Genomic DNA, 23,236 nt, shown 5'->3' with positions numbered 1-23,236 from the left:
GTATTTTGTGGAAGAGCCACACGCAAGGGGCCAAAGAGCCACATGTGGTTTGCGAGCCATAGTTTGCCGACCACGGCCCTAACCTCTCTGAGCCTCAGTTTTGTTTCCAGTAAAATAAGGAAAATCACACTGATATTCCTACCTCGCAGAAACACCTGACATTTGCATGAGGCCACCCACAGTGAAATCGCTAAGAGCAGGATGCTGGAGCCAGACCACTGGGTCAAATCCTGATCTCACCACAAGGTATCTGTGACTGTGGGAACAACCTCCGTCTTCCCTGTGTCTCACTTCATCCATCTGTAAAATGGGAGTAAGAATAATATCTATCTTTCTTTTCTTTTTTTAAAATATATTTTATTGATTTTGTACAGAGAGGAAGGGAGAGAGATAGAGAGTTAGAAACATCGATGAGAGTTATCGATCAGCTGCCTCTTGCACACCCCCTACTGGGGATATGCCCGCAACCAAGGTACATGCCCTTGACTGGAATCGAACCCGGGACCTTTCAGTTCCCAAGCCAACGCTCTATCCATTGAGCCAAACCGGTTTCGGCAATATCTATCTTTCTAATGACTAAATGAAATCATATTTGTTGTGCTTTCACTAGTACTTGATATATTGTAAGCTCTATGAAAGGTTTTGTTCAATAAAAGCAAGGTTTTGGTAATAAATCTTGCCTATTACTGTCCTTTTTCCCAGTGTCCAGCTCAGTGACCCTATACACAGTTGAGGCCAATGACAGGGTGTGAATGTCTGAATGTGGTTGTTCTCACATTCCGGCGGCAGGGTTGGGCTCTCACAGCCCTGGACAGCCTCACCTGCAAGAAGGTCTTTCCCATGATACACCGGGCGCACTAGACCCCTCTCCCCGGCATACTGACCTGAGCTCTCCATGGGAGCCGGCGTGTGAGGAGGATGTGGTTGTCTCGGGCAGCAGAATGGAAAGTAAAGTGGTTTGGTTTTTTCTGCACAGAGATGGTTCTGCAAAACAAGAGGCAGTGAGTGTGAGGGGTGGGAAGGTGCAGAAAGTGTGCTTGGGGATGGAGAGGCTCCAGGGACCTGGGCTTCCAGCACACGGCGGGGCAGTCTAGGTTTATGGAAGGAACACGGCTATGGTGCTTGCTGTGTGGCAGGCGCTCCCCTAAGCACCTAAAAAGGGTCAGCTCTTTGATATTAATATTAACCTTATGTTGTAGATACTATTTTCTCCCAAAGTACAAATGGGGAAATTGAAACATAGAGAGCTCCAATAACTCTTCCAGGTCAAATAGCCAGTGAGTAGCAGGATGAGCACTGGACTTGGACCATCTGGCTTCAGGGCCCATGCCCCATCATGAGCCCAGGCTGCTGCACTGGAGGGGAGGGACTTCCAAAGAGAGAGAAAACCAAGAGACAATATTAGAAACAACAAAAATACACACACAGCTGAAACCGGTTTGGCTCAGTGGTAGAGCGCCAGTCTGCGGACTGAAGAGTCCCAGGTTCGATTCCCGTCAGGGGCATGTACGTTGGTTGCGGGCACATCCCCGGTGGGGGATGTGCAAGAGGCAGCTGGTCGATGTTTCTCTCTCATCGACGTTTCTATCTTTCTATCTCTCTCCCTTCCTCTCTGTAAAAAATTAATAAAATATACGTTTTTAAAAAATACACACACACTCACACACATATATATTTGTGTTTTTAAAAATATATTTTTATTGACCTCAGAGAGGAAGGGAGAGGGAGAAAGAGAGAAATGTCAATAATAAGAGAGAATCATTGATCGGCTGCCTTCTGCACACCTCACACTGGGGATCGAGTCTGCAACCTGGGCATGTGCCCTGACCGGGCATCGAACCGTGACCTTCTGGTTCATGGGTCAACGCTCAACCACTGAGCCATGCCGGCAACACTAGACATATACAGTATATTTGTAGCAAAAAAGGAAAAAGAAAAAAAAAAGAACAAAGGAAAAAGAAAATCTGAATCCTACATCAGACATAGTTTTCTAGAAAATAAAATTGATTCAAAAGTCTCTAAAAGAGTTGGTAAATCTGCTTTGGTGAGTAACCACTGAGGAAACAGAGAAAGGAACCAGCTCCTAAAATGTGGCTCAGAAGGTTCCTGTGATAAATTCTCTCACTGCTGCAAACTAAAGTCATTTTCTCCGTTACTTAAACTGTCCCCAAACACAGCAAAAGAAAGAAAGGTTTCTCTTAAAAAAAAAAAAGCCAGCTTATCCTTGACACCAAAATCTCATAAAGATAGTTTTAAAAATAGATGAAGCACTTCAAACCCATCGGGATACGTATTTTAAAAAGAAAAGCAATAGGAAGTAACCAGTGTTGGCGAGGACCGGGGAGATTGGCGCCCCGGGGCACTGGTGGTTGGCATTTAAAATGGTGCAGCTGTTGTGGACAGCTGTCTGGCAGTCCTCAAAGAGTTCCACAGAGTCATCAGATGGCCCAGCAACTCCACTCCTGGGTAAATCCCCCAAAGAATTGAAAATGAGGACTCCCACCGATACTTGCACAGCAGCATCCTTCAAAATGCTCAAAGATGGAAACACCACAAATGCCCCTCAACAGATGATGAATAAACAAAATGGGTGTATACATATAATGAAAAACTATCTAGCCTTTCAAAAGAATGAAACCATGCTGCTATTTAAATCAACCTCGGAAACATGCTAATTCAAATAAGTCAAAATGACAAATATTATGATTGCACTTTCGTGAGGCACTAAGAAAAGGCGAATTCACAGAGACAGAAAGTATAACGGAGGTGCCTAGGGGCTTGGGGGAGGGAGGGATGAGGAGCTGGTGTTGAATGAGTTTCTTCTGGGGATGATGAAGAAATTCTAGGAATGGGTAGTGGTGTGGATTACACATTGGTATTTACTTAATGTCACTGAACTATACACTTTAAAATGGTTCAAATGGTAAATTTTATGGTATGTATATTTTACTCATAAATATATATGTACAAATTCTAACTAAATATCAACTAGTTGAATTTAATGTATTAAAATGATAATGGACTCGTAGCAACCTTAGCCTATTGATATAATCATAGGAATGAAAATTAAAATGTGATATGACTTTGGCAAAGATTAGAAAAGATGAAAACATCAAAATGTGCTCACTTTTTGTCCAAGAAATTCCACTTTTAGAAATGTATGCTAAGTGAATCAGGCGTGTGTGCAGCAATGCTCGTGAAAACACTGTTTGTGGTGAGAGAGAACCAGGAGAAACTTAAAGGCCCGACTAGAGAATATCGATGAAGCAAATTAGAGTAACCAGTACACCGGAATACTACGCAGGCATAAACACGATGATGTACGTCTATATTTATTGAATTGAAAAGATTTTTAAGTGTTCATTTTAAAGAGTTGGTAACAAAACAATGGGCACCCTTTGAACACATTAGATTTCAAAAGCATATTTCTAACTCTGCACATATGCACTGAAAAAGTCAGGAAAAGCTAAACATCAAAATGTGATGTTGGAGGTTCTAGATCTGGTGAAGATGGAGCAAGAACAGTCCCCTGTGACTCCCCCACTGAGTGAGCTGGAAGCTCTGGACACTGTGCTCCAGCAGCCAACAGTGCTCTGAGGACTCTGCAAAGCAAATACAGCAAGCAGAGCGGGGAAGGAGCGGGTCCTGGAAGGGAGAGCAACTGGCAGCGAGCTTTCTGCTCTCTCCCCTCTCCCTCCCCTCATTGCACCTTGGCCTGGACACAGAGGCAGCCTGAACTGCACACTGAGGGCGGACAGAAAGATCTAGGAGAAAAGCTTTCTTTTTCTGGCCCAACAAGCAGAAAAGGATCCCCTAAGGATTGGAGGAATGGGGGGGGGGGGGGGGGGGAGATTCCTTCTTTCTTTTTCCTGTCCTCCTGCTATCGCCCCTAGGAATCCTGCACAGCAGCAGCAGCAGCAGCCACAGCAGTGATGGCTGTGGGGGCCATGCAGGTCCCTAAGTCAGGAGGAAGGGGCCATCTCTTGGACTGAGGAACCATGTCCCAAGGGCACTGGGAGAATCCTTATTGCTTCCCCCCCACCCCAGTCTGTGGGGAAAAACACCAGAAAGAAAAAAACAAAACAAAACAAAACAAAAAAAACAAGAAAAAATAATAAAATGATACACCTAAATATCAATAATTGCATTAAACATCTAAACACCAATTAAAAGACAGTGATTGTCAACATCAATGAAAAGATAAAACCTGAACCAACTTTATACTATTTACAATAAATTCACTTTGAAATGTTACAGGTAGGTTCAGAACAAAAGAACAGAAAACATATACTAGACAAACACTAATGAAAAGAAAGCTGAAATGGTTTCAGATGAAAATGAGACAAATAGATTCCAGAGCAAGGAAAATTACCAGGAATAAGCAGGGAAATTACATAATGATGAAAGGGCCAGTTAATGAATGAGATATAACAATCCCAAGTAGGTATGCACTACCGACAGGGATTCAGAATACGCGATGGTAAAACTAGTAAAACTAAAGGCTGGTTTTCACAGTATTCTCTTCATAATTGATAGAATAAGCAGGTAGAAAACCAGCAAGGGCATAGACCATCAAACAAACCTAAACACATTTAAAATAATGGAGATTACGCAAAGTAGGTTTGTTGATTATAATGAAATTAAACTTGAAACCAGTTACATAAAGGTAACCAGGAAATCTTCAAATACTTGGATATTAAACAGCACATTTTAAAATAAGCCGTGGGCCCAGAAAATGAAAGAGGAGGAAATACTTCCCAGCTCAGTGTCTGAACCCAGCATTCTCCTGATACTCAAACCAGACAGAGACAGGACCAAAAAAAGATCAATATCTTATGGACATACATGAAAAAATTCTCATCAAAACAGAAAAAGAATAAGGAGTTTATCCCAGGGATGCAAGACCAGTTCAATATTCAGATGTCAAAATATATAATCTACCATATTACAGTAGAGCCTAAAAGAGAAAGCCCATGCGATCCTATCAATTGATGCATTAAAGGCATTTGACAATTTTTAACACTCATTCATGATTTTAAAAACTTGGCAAATTAGGAATATAAGGGAACTTTTTTGACATTTACCAAAAAACATCACAGCTAACATTAATAGAAAAGACTGGATGTTTCCCCTAAACCACTAGGAAGAGGCCACTCTTATGCAACAATTCAACACAATATTGGAAACTGTGGCAGGCCAAAGAACAAATGTCAGCACACAACATTAGTCATCTTACCTAATAAAAGAGTAATATGCAAATTGACTATCACTCCAACCCACAAGATGGCTGCCTCCATGTGGTTAAAGATGGCTGCCCCCATGCGGACACAAGATGGCCACCACAAGATGACCAGCAGGGAAGGGCAGTAGGGAGGGACCAGGCCTGCAGGGGAGGGCAGTTAGGGGCAATCAAGCTGGTAGGGGAGCAGCTGGGCATCGATCAGGCTGGCAGGGGAGTGATTAGGGGTGATCAGGTTGGCAGGCAGAAGTGGTTAGGGGAAATCCAGCAGACAGGCAGGTGAGCAGTTGGGATCCAGCAGTCCTGGATTGTGAGAGGGCAGTTGGACATCCTTTGAGGGGTCCCAGATTGGAGAGGGTGCAGGCTGGGCTGAGGGACACACCCCCTCCCCACCCATGCATAAATTTTATGCCCTGGGCCTGCAGTATTTATATATTCTAAAATAAAATAAAATATTGAAAATCAAGATTTAAAACACAATGCTACTTAAAATAGCCCCCAAAGAAAGAAATACTGGAATAGCCAAACAATTTTGGGAAAACCCCCCACAAAATCATTTGAGGATTTCCCACCCTCCCTGTTTTCATGATTAATATAAAGTTTTTAGTGAAGAACTGGACACAGACAAAGACACAGGTCAACGGAACAGAGTAGAGTGTTCCAAAATAGACATACGTAGATATGGCCAGTTGATTTTTTTTTTTTTTTACAAAGTTGCAAAGACAATACAATGGAGAAAAAAATCATTTTTTCAGCAAATGGTATGGAACAACTCGTCATCGATATACAAAAAGAAAAAGACAAAAGTATCTCAACTTCAGACCTGCACTTGAATCCAAAATGAACTCCAAATGTATCATATAGATGTGAGTGTTAAAATACAAATCAAACAAAACAAACAACCAAACAAACAAAACCAATGTAAAACCAAAAATTCAAAGAAGAAAACATAGGAAACATCTTTGTGACCTTGGATTAGGGAAAGAGTTCCCAGATATAAAACCAAAAACATGATCCAGAGAAGAAAATTTGATAAATTGGACTTAACAAAAATTAAAAACTTAGGCACTGTGAAATATAACTTTAAGAAAATGAAAAGACAAAGTTTAGACTTGGAAAAAATATTTTCAAATCACATAGCTGACAAAGAACTTGTATCTCTCTCTCTCTCTCTCTCTCTCTCTCTCTCTCTCTCTCTCTCTCTCTCTCTCTAGAGTAGGGGTGTCGAACTCAATCAGAGAAGAGGCCAAAATCTAAAATCCAGCCTAAATCGCGGGCCGAATGGTTTACTGAACAGTCATAAACTGTCATTGTGATGGAAACGCAGCGGAGTGCAGTGATGACAGCGCGGTGCAGGCCACATTGCAAGGCCTGGCGGGGCGGATTTGGCCCGCGGGCCTTGTGTTTGACACATGTGCTCTAGAGAGAGATTATATATAAATATATACCACATATATTTAATAATAAGAAATATATATATATGAATTTAATAATAAGAAAACAAATAATATTCCCAATGGCAAAATATTTAAACTGTTCATCAAAAAATATGTGGATGGAAAAGCAAGAAAAAAACACATGTTAATTGCCATTGGGGAGAAGCAGTTAAAACCATGAGAGGCCACGATATGCCCATTAGAATGACTGAGATTGGAAAGTGGACAATACAAAGTGTGGGGAGGGCGTGGGGGGCTGGGCCTCTCTCACTACTGGGGCCATGTGAAATGGCACAGCCCTTCTGGGAAACAGCTGGGCAATTTCTCCCGAAGTTAAACAGCATTTACTGTTTGATCCTGCAATTCCGCTCCTAACGATTTCCTCCAGGGACGTGAACCCTCAGGCTCACACAGAATCCTGTTCGTGGGTGTGTGGAGCAGCTCTAGTTATAGCTGTCCCTCACCGGAAACAACCCCATGTCTTCAATGGGGAAACGGGTAAGGAGACTATGGTACCTCCACAGTGGGATATTAGCGATAAAAAGAAATGAACTAGAAACAGCGAACAGACTGTCAAACCTCAGAGGGAAGGCAAGGGTGGGTGGAGGGGGGAAGAGATCAACCAATGAACTCATATGCATACATGCATAACCTACAGACACAGACAATGGGGTGGTGAAGATTTGGGGGAGGAGGGGAGGGGGGGAAAGGGACACATGTCATACTTTCAACAATAAAGATTTATAAGAAAAGGAGAGAGAACTATGGACACATGCAAATAAATCTCAAAGATGTTGTGCTGAGTGGAAAAAATAAAAAGCCAGACTCAAAAGGTTACCTGCTGTCTGCTTCCATGACATTTTAGAAAAGGGAGAATGACAGCGTCAGAAACTAGAGCAGTATGTGAGGGGCTCGGTAAGGCCAGGGGTGGGCTGCAGGGGGCAGGAGGGAGCTTTTGGGAGATGGAACTGCTCTGGGTCCTGCTGGTGGGGAAATCTGCACCGGTGTTAAAACTCATGGACTACAGAGCAAAAGTAGTCAGTTTTACTGTATGCGAATCTACAGTAACCTACAATAATAAAAGGGTAATATGCTAATTAGACCAGACGTCCTTCCAGACATCCTTCCGGATGAAGCTGGAGCAGGCGGGAAGCCCGGGTTCCGGGTGCCAGAGGGAAGTCAGTGCTGGCACCCGGTGGAAGGAAGGCCGCCTACTCCTGCACAGATTTTGTGCACCGAGCCTCTGGTTTAAAGTATCTTTTAAAACACATGTGTCAAACACAAGGCCCGCGGGCCAAATCCGTCCCGCCAGGCCTTGCAATGTGGCCTGCACTGCACTGTCATCACTGCACTCCGCTGCGTTTCCATCACAATGACAGTTTATGACTGTTCAGTAAACCATTTGGCCCGCAATTTAGGCTGGATTTTAGATTTTGGCCCCTTCTCTGATTGAGTTCGACACCCCTATTTTAAAAAGAGAAGCCCACATCTTACTTTGCAAATGGCATCACATGCTTCTACACTCAATTAGTTTGTGTGTTTGTTTTTTTACCCAGATTCTAGAATTTTACAACAAAAAAAGGAAACCAGCTCATTCAACGGTGCTCCCGCAGCTTTATAAAACCCAAGCACTCACACCGAGGGCACCAGCTTATTTGGATGGGGGCTGCTGTCCAGCCCACTGTCTCACTGGCCTCTGGGTAATTTACCCAGCCAGGGAGGGCGGGGCACTGTCATCCATCCGTCCAAAGAGGCGCTCGCTGTGATTTGTCCGCTCGGATGAAGGAATGCTTCTTTCTGACATGCACACGGACCCCGCTGCTGGCGGCAGCCTGCAGCCCTGTCTGCGCTGTCTGTTTCCCGTCCAGCTGCCGGGGTGCGGGAGGCTGGGGAGCCAGAGGAGCCGCGGGCTTGTCTTGAATGAGACAAAGCCTGAGGAGCTGCTCTATGCACAGAGTATGACACTGGCACCCACAGACATGGAACAGGCATTTGGGCTGCTCAGAGGCCCTAGCTCCTGACAAAGCTCTGGGAGACCGAGGATGCTGAGGACATGGAAGAGCGTCTGTGGAACACCAGCCACGCGGCAGACATGGTGAGGGCGGAGAGCACAGAGAGAAAGGAGTGACGTGGCCCTGGCCCTTAGGAGCCAGAGGTCTAACCAGCCCGTGACTTCCCGGTGACCACAGAGACATGCGCACTGGTCGCTCACAGACCCAAGGCCCACAGCCTGCCGACCACATACCCGCTTCACAGACGCACACCGGGAACCAGGGGCCCGCTCGGCCTAGCGTATTCTTAAAACTCACCTGTCACATCGAACACCAGCCTGTGCTAAACAGAGAAGGCAGCAGGGGCTGGACAGTGGGATAAAGTGTCCTCCTCACCTCTCCTCAGCCCCCCCCCCCCCCCCCCCCCCCGGTGCCCTTTCCCAGAAGGAGCCATCGTGTTATAAGTCCTAGTCTGTGGCCAGCCTTAAAAGTGTATGCATAACCATGGACACAGACACAGGCAGCGGTGCGGTCGGCCGGGGAAAGAGGGAGGTCCAAGTTGGAGGGAGTCAATGGAGGGGAAAAGGGACATTTGCAATACTTTCAACAATAAAGATAAATTTTAAAAATAGAAAAGGAATAAAAAATGAAGTCAGCTGGGCTCCAGCGGCCCATGGTGCCCGTGGGAATCGTCTGACAAGGCTCCACGGGCATTCTGCTTCTCCGTAGCACAGGACGCATGTGTCCTGTTTGTTCGTTGTCCGGTTGCCCCGCTAGAATGCAAGCTCCGTGGCGTGTCCCCATCACCCCACCAGGTTCACGCCACCGAGAAGGCCCTCGGGAAAGATCGTTGAATGATCGGTACTTGCCATTCAGTGTGATAGAGACAACGTCTCTTTTTAGGGCGAAGATTTGCTGGCAGCTCATTGTGAAAACGGGGTTTCCCGAGCTCCGGCTCCTGGGTTGGGACAGCGTTCAAGGGCCCCACCTCCGTGCTGTCCCCCCAAGAGGGGACATGACACTCATGTTCTGATTGTGCCGTGAGTAATAAAGGCCTTTGTCTTTGACCTGGAGTCTCATGTTTCCTGCCAATGTCCTTAAAACGGTGGCAAGCAAACTTGCTAGTTGTGGGGAAGCACGGGTCTTGATTGGAAAGTCTGTGAGGAGGAATCTCTAAAAGGCCAGGGGCCTCTGAGGGACCTTGCCGAAGGCAGCAGCCCCTGCCTTGACTTTTCCAAACAGGCCTGAGCCTCCTGGTGCTTTACTGGAATCTTTTTGTCTGGTCTTTAGACATCCTGGCTTAAAGGACACTACAGACGCACGTGTCTTCTCAAGGATGCTACCCTGCCGATCGTGTCTAATAGTTCATTTTAGTTCAAGCTGCTGTTACAGGAAGAGCCCGAGGAGGCAGGCGAATGGGGTTGTTTGGTTATCAACCCAAGCAGCCCCTTAGCCCTCTCTTTCACAGAAACGTGTGTTAGAGGAATCATTCATCAGGGTCTGCCGGTCAGCCCTGGCAGTTAGTCATAAGAAGGGTAAAATCTTAGACCCTTCATTGTTCTTGACAGAAGGACCAGACCAGAGGCAAGGAGAATGAGTGAGTGAATGAATGCATGAATAAGTGAATGAATAAGTGCATGAATAAGTGAATGAATGAGTACTTCAATAAGTGAATGAATGCATGCATAAATAAGTGAATGAATGAGTGCATGAATAAGTGAATGAATGAGTACTTCAATAAGTGCATGCATGCATGCATAAATAAGTGAATGAATGCATGCATAAATAAGTGAATGAACAAGTGCATGAGTAAGTGAATGAATGAATGCATAAATAAGTGAATGAGTAAGTGAATGAATAAATTGTGACTTAGAGGGCCTGTCTCCTTAAACCAGCACCTTCACAGTGAGCAGTCCTGGGGCAGGGTCAGACCCGCAGGGGGCACCGCCTCAGGGAGCGGTCCACAGAGCCACGGAGGTGCTCGGGGACGTTGCAGGAAGAGACACGGGAGTGCGTTCCCAGCTGCCGCTGTCCGTAGTGGATGCAAGCAGCGTGGGAAGGCTTCCGGAGAGGAAGCTGGAGCGGGCAGGACTCAGGGGAGGATGTGAGCAGGCCTGGCTCAGGGTCAGTGCTTCACAATGAAGACCCCGGGTTCTGACGGTCCCCGCCCACCCCCCGCACCCCGAGCTCTTATTGCTGGCTCCTATTCAGACGGAAGAACCACCCCCAGACCTCCCTGTGGCCACCCCTTCCGGACTAAACCCTGGGGGGACAGATGTGGATTTCCCAGGCCTGCACCTCGGCCTCCCTCATGCCCTCTGCCCACAGCCTGGCACAGAGAGGGGGCCTCCTAAGCCTGCCACCGCCCTGCTCCCTCAGCAACCCGCTTTCCCCTCCTCCCGCCATCCCTGCTTCACGCCCCAGGGTGTCGGGGCAGGTGCCCTGGCCCTTTCTCCATTGAGACAGTCCTGCTGGCCAGACAGCACACCTGGTTCTCTGGTTCAGAGCATGTGGTAGAAGCTCACAGCAGGAGGGAGGGAGTAGGAATGAGGGACTCCTCACCCTCACCCCTCATCCCTCACCCCTCACCCCATGAGGCTTTCCAGGGAGCGGACGGCCTGCTCCCCTGTGGATGGGGCGGCCCATTTCCTCCCCTGTGTCTGCCGGTCGCCGGGAAGGAAGCACCTGGCTCTGGAAGGCCGCTCTGAGGTGAGGTGGCGGTGACCGCGGCATGGCCTTCTCTCTCACTGCCAGTCCGGGAGACAGATCTCTTGGAGGTAACAGAGGGGCGCGCAGGCCCCGGCGAGCGGCTGTGCAGCCAAGGGGCCTGGCGGGCAGCAAGGGCGCTGGGCTGCCTGGGCTCAACCCGCTCTGTTGCCATGGCAACGTGGACCAGTAGCTTAAAACCTTGGCCCCTCAGTTGCCCCTCCTTTCTTTAAAGGAGACCTAACAGCCTGGCCAGTGTGGCTCAGTAGTTGAGCATCGACCCACGAACCAGGAAGTCACAGTTTGATTCCTGGCCAGGGCACATGCCCGGATTGTGGGCTTGATCCCAGGGGTGGGCTGTGCAATCATCGCATCGTTGATGTTTCTGTATCTCTCTCCCTCTCCCTCTCTCTCTGAGATCAATAAAAATTTAGTTTTAAAAAGGAGATCTAATAATAATAATAACACCTTCTCACGGGATTACCGTGAAGACTAAATGAGATCACACTCAAAATCCACTTAAAACCCAATGAAGGAATGGACAGGCCAGACCTCTAAGTCCTCCACAGACTCTACACTTTTCGCGTCCAAATTGAAGCTCCAGCCGTTCTGCCCTTTACCGCCACCTCTCACAGCCACTCCCCGATGCCCCGTGTTCGCACACAAACCATCTGCCTCCCTCAAGGCTCAGGTGCGCCTCCTGCCGGGCCCTTCCGGGACCCTCATCCAGCGCCAACCTCCGCCTTCACCCCCACCCGCCCCGGCTCTGGCGCATTTGACCTTCACTGTCAGTCAATGGTAGCCACCTCTCCTCCCCCACCCCAGCCTGTCAGCTTCTGGAGGACGGAGACCGGCCTGGGTTGGACTGGCCCTGGCTGCACGTGTAGAAGATGCTCGGTTCATACGTGTGTAGAGAAAGGCCAGACTGGCCTCACGGGTCCCAAGTTCCCCGGGAGAGGGCTGGGCCGAGGATCGCAGAGGGAGCCCAGAAGGTTGCTCTGAGTTGCTCAATCCCCTGTAATCTTTGGTAAATTGCTTCATCTCTCTAAGCTTTAGTCTCTCGGCCTATAAAATGGGCATCAGAACACGTTTCCAGCCCACCGGCGACTGCTCGTGAGGATCCAGGGGGATGGGGACTGCACTCTACAGCACAGAAGGGGCGTGTACATTAGTCCTAATGATTATTGGCATTTGCACAATTCGGAGAAGAAAGAATAGGTCCTTTCTTCTTGAGAAAATGGGCCGAACCATCTTCACGTGGCTGCAATCTTCAGGGTCCCAGGAGCCGCCAGGTCTGAGTGAGCCTCAGAGAGGCTGGGCCTGCGTTCCTTAGGGCCAAGGCTGTCTCAGGCCTTCCCTGGACCCCCGTGCAGCCTCCCTCCTCCAGGCACCCCCTCTGCTCTGCTCTGACCTGCCGCTTCCGCTCCTTCCCTGCAGACCCGGCTCCCACCGGCACCTACCTCGGCTCGGCTGCTGCAGCTCAGCCCAGGTCCTTCGGCCGACGCGCTGCCCACAGGCCTGCCTGAGGAGGCGGCCAGCCCCAGAGAAGCGACGCCCTGGAGTAGCCAGGCTGGTGCTTTCCGTCTCAAGGGCAGCCTCCAATCTGCAGAGCAAAGCCCGGGGCTGAACAGGCCGGCTCTGTCCCCTCCTCTTCCTTCCCCTTCCCCTTCCCCTCAGGCCTCAGCGTTCCTCCCAGGGCCCACCCCGCTGCGAGGCTGCTCTGTGGTCAGCCTCCTCCGTCGCCGGTCACCGGAGGTTCTTCATTCTGATCGGGCGGGAGCTGGGCACCTGTGTCTCCTCCCATAGGTCCTGCTGGTGTCTGGGCAGGGGTGTAGGGAGAGCTGACCTCTCTTCCCAGCTCTGGACACACTGAGGCCCCCTGCCTCCCGACACGCAGCCAGCGAGACCTCGGGCACCCCAAAGCGTCTGAACCCAGCTCGTCATTTCCCTCCACACCCACGTTTCTGCTCCTTGCCTTTGAATCAGGAACCTGAGAGCCGTCCCTAGCACCTCTGGCTCCCTCACCTCTACCGTCTGAGCAGCACCAAGTCCTGTGAGCTCTTCCCACCATCCCGGCTTCAGCAGGCCGCCATCGTCGTTTGCCGAGGCTGACCCGCAGACCCTGAGCGACGGGTGAATGATCGCTCTGACCTATGTTTCTGTGAAAGAGAGGGCTGAGGCCCTTCGTAGCTATCGCCCCCAAGTCGCCCTGGTCACCTGCTTCCTTTGGCTTTTATTATAACAACAGCTTGAACTCAAATTAACCTCCAGATACAACCAGCAGGGCAAGTATCCCTGAGAAAACATAGGCTTCTACAAGGTAGGGTCTAAAAGACTAAATAAACATAGAGATTCTAGCAAAGCACCCCCGGGGACCGGACTAGTTTGGAAAAGTCAAGGTCAGAGGCTCCCAACCTTTGGGAGAATCCTCCCTACAGACATCCCAACCAAGTCCCGGGCTTCCCCACGGCCTTCCTCCTGAATTCTGGCAACAACCGGATGTCTCCCTGGAATGCTGCCTCCACCTCGCAGCCAGAAGGCTCTTTCTGACGGTGAAACACATTCTGATCACATCACACTTTCCATGGCTCCCTGTTGCCTTCAGGAGACCAGCATGACTCCTTGGCGTGACTTGTAAAGACCTTCTCGATCTGGTCCTCCTTTGATCCCCCACCTCAGGCTCTATCCCATTGCTCTGTCTCCTCCCCAAGTCCTGGAGCACTGCAGCTCCTCAGTGACCCGGGCTCCCCCTGTGTGTGCATTCTCTTCCCAGCCCTCCTCCCGGCTCCCTGTAAGTCCTCCCTCGTTCAGCAGAGAAGAGCCCAGAAGAAGAAGTCAGGAGGAAGAGTGGAGGCCAGGAAGCTGGGGAGGGAGCTTCAGGAGATGATGGTCAACACTGCCAAGGATGGCAAAGAGGACATGGATGAGGAGGACAGGTCGCTGCTGACCTTGGCGATGAGGAGAGGGCAGGGCTGGGGAGTAGCTGGCCTCCAAGGTGACCCATCTGCTAATGTGCCAGGTTCTTTCCTTTTCTGGCATTTTGAAGCCGAACAGTCTTCTGGGGAATCTGCAACACATTTCTGGACCTTGGTGAGGCCCACAGATTTCTATGCTCCTGTCGATTTGGCCTCATGGGGAACGGAGAGGGACAGGTGGCTGACGGCGTTGTCTGAATGTCTAGATTCAGCTCTGCTGATCCTGTGGCCTAGATCCACTCTGAAAGTGTCCAACTATGTGATCCAAGACATTCCCTCCCCCCTCCTTTTTTTTTTTTTTTTTTTTTAATCAGGCCTGTTTGAGCTAGGTTTCTGTCACTTGCGACCAAGGAAAAGTCCCTTTTTCTGCAAAGGATTGAATGCATTTTGTTCCATCCCCTCATTTCCTGGAGGAGGACATTCAGAAAAAAGAAAGAAAAGGGTCCAGCCCTAGTCAGTTTGATTCCGTGGATAGAGCCTCCGCTCAAGGATTGAAGGGTCCCAGGCTTGGTTCTGGTCAAAGGCATGTACCTCGTTGCTGTAACCAGTCTGTGTGTCTCTCTCACACGGATGTTTCTCTCTGTATATCTCTCCCCCTCCATTCCACTATCTCCAAAAGTCAGTGGAAAAAACATCCTTGGATGAGGATTAACAAAAAACAAACAAACAAACAAAACAAAAAAAAACCACACACACAAAAAAAGGGAAAAAGAAAAGAAAAGAAAAGAAAAAAGAGGCCTGAAATGTAAATAATTTGCTCTATGCCTCTGCTTCCCCCCACATGTACTGTTCTGTCCCCTTTTGTGTGACTGGACTCACATTCTGTTTTGCATCTTTGTATTGGGGTTCTTAGGTCACAGCTCTGCCTCGCCCCTCTGGCCGTCCACTGTAACTTCTGGGAAAGCAGAGAGGAAGTAATCATCGCTCTACTCATCACAGGATAAGAGCACGTTAAGAGAACGCTGGGCCCCTTAGATAAAGTAAATGGGTGAATGGGTGAATGGGTGAATGGAGGGAGAGAGGGGTGGAGGAGGAGGGAGGGAGAGGTTGGGAAGGGTGAGATGAATAAGGACTGAGAACTCAGCCCCCGCGGGTTCAGGACTGAGCAGAGGCAGGCAGTGTGGCCATTCTTATCAGCGGGGGCCTAACTGAATCGGAAGTCACAAGCTGGTGATGCCTCTGTGGCCGCCCTGCTCCTTATCAGCTGCCGAGTCTGTAACTGCACGGGGTGTGGCGGCCATAGAGGGAGGCTTGGTGCCTGTCCACACTCCAGAGCTGTCCCCTGCAAGGAGCAGAGGCCTCCTGGCCATTGGGAGCTGCTCCTGCAGCTCGGCCTGGGGCTGTGAATTACTGATCTTTCCTGGCCCAGCCTCATCCCTCTTCTGGTCCCATCTATTCAGACAAATATGGCTCAGCTATTTCCTGGACTTTTTTTTCAGTTACAGTTTACATTCAATATTATTCTGCATGAGTGTCAGGTGTACAGTCTAGTGGGTAGACAATCATACACTTTACAAAGTGGTCTTCTCCCAATATTTCAAGTACCCACCTGGCCTCAGGCATGGTTAGTACAATATTGTGGACTACATTCCCTGTGCTATACTTTATATTCACCTGACCATTCTGTAACCCCAATTTGTGCTTCTTAACCCCTTCACCTTTTACCCAGTCCCCAGATCCCCTCCTCTCTGGCAACCGTCTGTCTGTTCTCTATACCTATGAGTCTGTTTCTGTTTTGTTTGTCATTTATTTTGTTCTTTAGATTCCACATACATGTGACATCCTAGGGTATTTGACTTTCTCTGACTGACTTATTTCACTTAACATAATACCCTCTACGTCCATCCATACTGTTGCAAATGGTAAGATTTCAATATATATCAATATATATCAATATATATCTATATCTATATCTATATCTATATCTATATCTATATCTATATATCTATATCTATATCTATATATACTGTTCCATTGCATGTATGTGCCACAACTTTTTTACCCATTCACCTATTGATGGGCAACTGGTTTGCTTCCATAGCTTGGCTATTGTAAGTAGCTGCAATGAACACAGGGGTGCATGTATTCTTTCAAATTAGCGTTATGGGTTTCTTTAGATATATACACAGAAGTAGAATCACTGGGTCATAAGACAATCCCATGTTTAATTTCTTGAGGAGCCTCCATATTGTTTTCCACAGTGACTGCATCAGTCTGCATTCCCACCAGCAGGGCAAGAGGGCTCCGTTTCCTCCACATCCTCTCCAACACTGGTTGTTTGTTGGTTCATTGATGGTACCATTCTGACAGGTGTGAGGTGGTATCTTATTGTGGTTTTAATTGTCTTTTCTCTGATGAACTAGTGTCAGATTTGAACTTGGGTTCATTTAGTTGCAGGTCTTGAGAACAGAAAAGGATCATCCACTAGAACTTTGTCTACTTCTGACGAACTCGTAGCTTACAGGGGCTGTTTAAACGTGTAGTTCGGTTACCTATCAGAATACTTGCACACGAAATCAGGAGTCAGTTTTTTTTACTGCCCACTGAAACCCTCCGTTTCCACATACGGAGTAAAAGCCAGTGCTATTTGGTATTTTGGATGTAAAATTCTTGTTGTTTGTGGCCCCAGTGCAGTAAATGCTAGTGGTGCTCCCTAGTGGTTGGACCAATGAAATCGCCCCCTAGCCCCCAATCCCGTTTCCAAAGGCTGCGGGGACCCCTCCTGGCCGAGAACCAGTCTTTATTTCCTCTGCTTCTCATAGGCTCGGCCTTATTTGTGCATCCACGGTTCTCAGATGTGAAAACTCTGTCTCATGTTTGTGAGATGCGCTACCTTTGAAAACGCCATGGATGTGTGCATAGGCTCTTGTATGAGGAACTGGACTCAATCACTAATATTGAAGAACCTACTGCTCTCAAGAGACTGGATACCAGTTCTGCAGGGTACACATTCTTGGTGAGATTGAGCATGAATATCACAATGCCAGCCTATCAACCCAACCGTGACTTCACACAAAGAGTGCGAGTGTAGAGAGCCAGAGAGCAGCCAGGCGTGTCCAGTTCAGTGGTTTAAAGTGCATTCATATTGTTGTGCAACCACCACCGCCATCCATGTCCAGTCTTTTCATCTTGTAAAACTGAAACTCTGCCCCCAATCAGCTTTGCGTTTTCTGCTTCCCCGCACTGGCCCTGCCTTCCCTCATCAAGACCTCCTCCTGCGGAGGCTCTTGCTGGGGGCTCAGGGGTGAGGTGTTATTCCAGGGCTCCTGCTACCTGCTTCCTGCGATCTCTTCCTGTCTGTCTGTCCCACCCCTGCTTCTCCCCCATGCTCCCTACCCTGTCCTTGTGCGTTGCTTCAGCCCTGAGGGACTGTGCAGGGCCGGGCTGTGCGGCCAGGCCAGCCTCCCGCTGGCGGGAACTGCTACTTGTTTTGTTCTTTCTCTTTGTTCAGATGCACTGCTTCAGCTCTCACAACGTTGAGTCAGTTTTCCTTGCATGGTAAGTGTGAGGCTATGGAACAAAAAGGTGTCGTTTTAAGGCTTTATTCCGTCCCGACTGCAATCCTGTGGCCATAAGTATGATTTTGGACCCTTGTAGTACAAATAATTGGCAAATGGAGGATATGCAATGTTTTAAAGACTAAAATGAGCAAAATGGACTTTAAAAAAAAAGGTATTTGCGCAGCAGTTGAGTTACATTTCACAGTTTTGCACACAGAGGCCATTTTGAAGGTGCCATTCGGAAAGTCTGGAAGTGAAGCCTGGGGGTCTAGGCTTGAATCTCACAGACTCCCCTCTTTGGCCAGCCTAGCCATTCTCAGCTCTGCTGGGGAGGGAGGGGCGGAGGAATGCTGCCCCCTGGTGGTGTCACACGGCTCACCTTGCTGACTTGAGTCTGCCCTGAGGTTGTTTCCCTCAGGAGGCTGGTCCCCATTTTAGTTTTTCCTCTGGGGGACGCTAACTATTTTGTGCATCGTGTTAAACAAGTTATTTTTAAGTACGCCGTATTTTCTGGCATATAAAACGACTTTTGAAACGAAAAAAAGTCAACCGAAAATCGGGGGCAAAAGACCAAAATTGCACAAAAATTACCTGCAGATCTTGACAGCAAAGTAAGTCTTTTCTTTGAAGTGGGGGGTAGTCTTATACAGCGAATATAGGCCTAAACCTATGTTTTAACTAAAAATTAGGGGGTCGTTTTATGCTCCGGAAAATACGGTACCTACAGTCAACTTGACAAGTTTTCAAGTTAGAGGACATTTCCTCTGTGACGCCTCTCCTATAATTTAACTTTAGTCCACTCTTTTGTTTTCTTCCTTTAACTGCTTCATTCTTTCTCTAATTACTTTGTTCAGGTATAACTTACACACCACAAAATCCACCCCTCCCAAGGGTGAAGCTTAATGATTTTTGGTAAATGTAGCAAGTTGTGAAACTATCACTATGCTACGGTTTTACAACTTTCCTGCCACCCCAAGCAGTCCCTTTGGTCCTACTGTAGCCACTCCCCATGCCCAGCGCTCGCTAGGGCAGCTTTCGCTTCAGTAGGTTAGCCTGTTCTGGACATTTCTAGTAAATGGAATCATGCTTTTATGTCTGGCTTCCCTCACTCAGCACAGTGTGCTTGCGTTCCATCCATGTTGCAGCTTGCATCAGTAGTTAGTCAGCACCCAGTTCCTCGTTAGTGTTTGTTGAGTAACAGTCCATTGTCTAGCTGTATCACATTAGTTTCCCCATTCACCGGTGGTTGATGGCCACTTGGATCGGTTCTACTTTGGGGCTATTTTGAGTGACGCTGCTGGAATACTTGCCTATGAGTGCTTGTGTGGATACATCATTTCATTAGGGGAGGAGTGTGTGGGGATAAATATCTAGGAATGGAAATGCTGAATTATTTGGCCGATTTGTTTATCTATATCTATCTATCTATCTATCTATCTATATATATATATATATTTTTTTTTTACAGAGAGGAAGGGAGAGGGACAGAGAGTTAGAAACATCGATGAGAGAGAAACATTGATCAGCTGTCTCCTGTACATCCACTACTGGGGATGTGCCCGCAACCAAGGTACATGTCCTTGACCGGAATCAAACCTGGGACCCTTCAGTCTGCAGACTGATGTTCTATCCACTGAGCCAAACCGGTTTCAGCTAGTTTACCTTTTGAAGAAACTATCAAACTTTCCCAAAGTGGCTGCACTGTTTTACAGTCCCATCAGCAATGTATAGGTTCCTAGTTTTTCCACACTCACGTCATCACTTGATATTGTCTATTATAGCAATTCCAGGGGTTGTGTACTCATTGTAAAACCTCAGTGAGTACCTCATTGTATGTATTTTGTTGTTGGTGTTTTTACCTTAGAAAGAGGAAGGGAGGGAGAGAGAAACATTGATGTGAGAGAGAAACATGGATCAGTTGCCTCCCATATATGCACCCTACCAGGGGTCAAAACTGCAACCCGGACATATTCCCTGACTGGAGATCAAACCCATCAACTTGCATATTGGGCCGATGCTGCAACCAACTGAGCCACACTGGTGAGCGGTCTTTGACTATGTTTTTAATTCTACAGAAGTTTTAAAAATATTTGAGATATTCATAAGTCTGACTATCACAGAGTCTCAAGCACTTGGATATCTAATGTGACAGAACAATATTGATGGGTTTCTTTTTTTTCTTTCTTTCTTTCTTCCTCTTTCTTTCTTTCTTTCTTTCTTTCTTTCTTTTTTTTTTTTATTAATCCTCATGTGAGGGTATTTTCCCACTGATTTTTTTAGAGAGAGTGGAAGAGAGAGGGAAAGACAGAGAGAAACATCGATGTGAGAGAAACACATTGACTGGGTGCCTCTTGCACATGTCCTGACCAGGGCCTGCAACCAAGATACCCTTGACTGGAATCCAGCCCGGAAAGCTTTGGTTCACAGGCCAAACCTCTATCCACGGAGCCAAACCGGCTAGGGCATGAATTTCTAATTATCTAAAAATCCATGCATCCCCTCCAGGATCTTATATTCAGTTGATTCCCCTCATTTCCTTTCGTTTACTACAGTTGCATTATAAAACAGATGGATTACAGATGTGCATTTTGTGAAAGCATGTGTCCACTCACATTTGAACCTGTCTCTATGGAAGGGAAAAGCAAACACATTATTTGCTCTTGGCATCATAACATGTCATGTTAACTTAGTCATGTCAGCACTCACTTTACATAAGCCCATCGCTGTCCTGAAAAAAAATCAAATCAGGGTCCTCTTATTAAGGAAGAAGGGGGGATGGAGGAAGGAGGAAGCAATCAGAATAATCCTAGCACTGTATTACTGCGCCCCATTTTCTGTAGGTGTGAGGATTTCTGAAAAGGGTGGCATGCATGCATGTGATACGCTCAATAAATGTGGATAAAATCACGGAGAATTAATGTCGTACGGTGGATAAGAGAGTTGACAAAGAAATAAAACCCAATAGATATTTTTAATGCCCCAAGAATTATGTTTTTCACGTCTTAAAAGCTTTTTGTGTCTGTATCTAAGGATTCAGAGTGAGTGCTAGGCTATTTTGCTTCAGGGTCATCCTGGCCATGAGGGTCAGTGTGTGTGAATGCCGGCAGGTTCCTGCAACAAGCAGGGCGTCTGGTGTATGTAGTAAATACTCTCAATGCCCCGGTGTGATTGCCATAGTTGGGCAGAGAGGTGTCCAGGCCAGAGCCGCCTGGAGGTGCCTGAGGACTGCGAGGGGCCCTGCCCCTCCTGGGGAAGCTGGTCAAGCTGACCAACGTCAGCATGGATTGGGACTGCTGGAAGTGCTGCCCGGAGACCGGGGCTGTGTGGCACTCCTTGTCCCATCCTGGAGGGTCAGGCGCCCAGCCAGCCTCGGACACATGCCCGGCTGCAGAACCTGCTGTTTCCACTGCCCCTTTCTCCTCCTCCCCTCACCCAGTGGCTGCCTGAGAACCAGGCACAGGCCCTGTTCTGCCCCAGACCCAGGACAGCGCCCAGACTGTGATAAGATGCCCACCAGCTCCCTGCTGTCCCAGGCCCCCCACCCAGCCTGAGGACAGGGCAACCGAGCAGCCCATCTGAGGCTGAAGCGACCCCCTGCTCAGCCGAAGCAGAGTCATCAAGTCCTGAAGGCCCCTCAGGCAACAAAGGTGGAGGTTCGGAGCCCAGGGGGGGACGAGGGGGGGAGGGAGGAGTCAGCTGCCCAGAAGCAGGGCCTGCAGCATGGGCCACACCTCACCCAGCAGCTCAGGCCACCAGCATGGGTGTGGAAGAGCATGGGAGTGGAGCCTGCAGGGCTCGGCCGGGTCCTCCAGATGGCGAAGCTGAGCAGCACCGCGGAGCCCTAAGCCGGCCATGCCCAGTGGCCCCTGTTCCCCCAAAGCAGAGAGGCAGAGAGGGTGTGCTGGGAGGGTGGCCAGGATGACTCACCGCTCCTTCGGAGCAAGTGCCAGGATGGACGAAGCAAGTGTGGGCCCCTGAAGGGGCTGCCTGAGCCCCCCCACCCCCCACCCACCCCTTGGAAGACCTTGACCCCCAGACCAGCACCTCCCTGACCGCCTGTCCGTAGGTTTTGCTGAGGAGCTGGGGTTCTTGGAACCATCTCATAGGTCAGTGGTCGGCAAACCATGGCTTATGAACCACATGCAGCTCTTTGGCCCCTTGAGTGTGGCTCTTCCACAAAATACCACGGCCCGGGCGAGTCTATTTTGAAGAAGTGGCATTAGAAGAAGTTGTTTAAGAAATTTGTCTCTCTTGCCGAAACCGGATTGGCTCAGTGGATAGAGCGTCAGCCTGTGAACTGAAGGGTGCCAGGTTCGATTCCGGTCAAGGGCATGTACCTTGGTGGCGGGCACATCCCCAGTAGGGCGTGTGCAAGAGGCAGTTGGTCGATGATTCTCTCTCATCAATGTTTCTAATTCTCTATCCCTCTCTCTTCCTCTCTGTAAAAAATCAATAAAAAATATATATATTTTTAAATGTGGCTGTCAAAAGAAATTTCAATCATTGTGTTGTTGATATTTGGCTCTGTTGACTAATGAGTTTGCCAACCACTGTCCTAGGCTGTCGCCAGATGCCCCAGGCCCCAGGGAGGTGACACCGCACAGCAGCTGCTACCCAATGCGGCCGGGACGCTGTGTCCTGGGCCCGGTGCCCTCCTAGAGGGTCGACGTGCCTCCCCTGACCTTGGGATGGGGCCCTGCCAGCTCCAACACCACCCTCACCCAAATCTTCTAATTTGGGTGTTAATATTTTAAAGAGATTCCTCAGGAGTTCTGGCCAAGGATGAACTGCACCCTCCCCAACCTCTTGGCAAGAGGTAACTAGTGATGTTTGTGCAACAAACACCGTTTTGTGGTTTAAGGAGAGTAAAACTGACGTTTACCTTCAAAAACAAAAGAAACGCTGCTTGCGTGATTTTGTTCCTACTCGGTGCAGGTCAGGTGTGAAAACCTGATCACGTGCCTCCCAGAGGTGACTTCCGCCTCCCTGTGGGGCTGGGGGTGGTCTCCTGCCAGCCGAGGCCGGTTCACAGGCGCTCAGACGGGGACCTCAGGTGTGCCCTGCTCCAGGGGACCGCTTCTCAGCAGCAATGTATCCTCTTTAAGAGCTTTGTGGTCGCAAGCCCAGCCACAGTGGCTCAGTGGCTGAGCGACGACCTATGGGCCAGGAGGTCACGGTTCAATTCCCGGTCAGAGCACATGCCAGGTTGGGGGTGGGGCAGTAAAGGGTGTGTGTGTCGGGGGCCATTAGTGGGCATGCAGGAGGCAGCTGATTAATGATTTTCTCTCATCTTTGATGTTTCTATCTCCCTCTCCGTTCCTCTCTGAAACCAATAAAAATATATTGTAAAAAACGTGGTGGATGCCCATGGAGGTGGACGGGAGAGACG

The 23,236-nt window shown here is 48.5% G+C and overlaps 1 protein-coding gene across 1 annotated transcript in view; it reads right to left on the bottom strand.

The window, feature by feature from the left end:
• PIK3R6 (phosphoinositide-3-kinase regulatory subunit 6) overlaps nucleotides 1–12,970 on the bottom strand; it is a 42,428-nt gene extending 29,458 nt beyond the window's left edge. Inside the window, exons 1-2 of the mRNA XM_036452197.2 lie at nucleotides 12,833–12,970; nucleotides 885–984 (exon numbers count right to left, since the gene is read on the bottom strand). Of these exons, the coding sequence (XP_036308090.1) occupies nucleotides 885–897 (13 nt within the window). The 5' untranslated portion in view covers nucleotides 898–984; nucleotides 12,833–12,970. The remainder of the gene's footprint in view (nucleotides 1–884; nucleotides 985–12,832) is intronic.
• Between the last annotated feature and the right edge of the window lie 10,266 nt (nucleotides 12,971–23,236).

Source organism: Pipistrellus kuhlii, unplaced genomic scaffold (assembly GCF_014108245.1).
Source record: "Pipistrellus kuhlii isolate mPipKuh1 unplaced genomic scaffold, mPipKuh1.p scaffold_m20_p_23, whole genome shotgun sequence".
In the NCBI taxonomy this organism is placed as follows: Eukaryota; Metazoa; Chordata; class Mammalia; order Chiroptera; family Vespertilionidae; genus Pipistrellus; species Pipistrellus kuhlii.
Note: the sequence above shows the minus strand (reverse complement) of the source record. Positions and strands in the feature narration are given on the sequence as shown.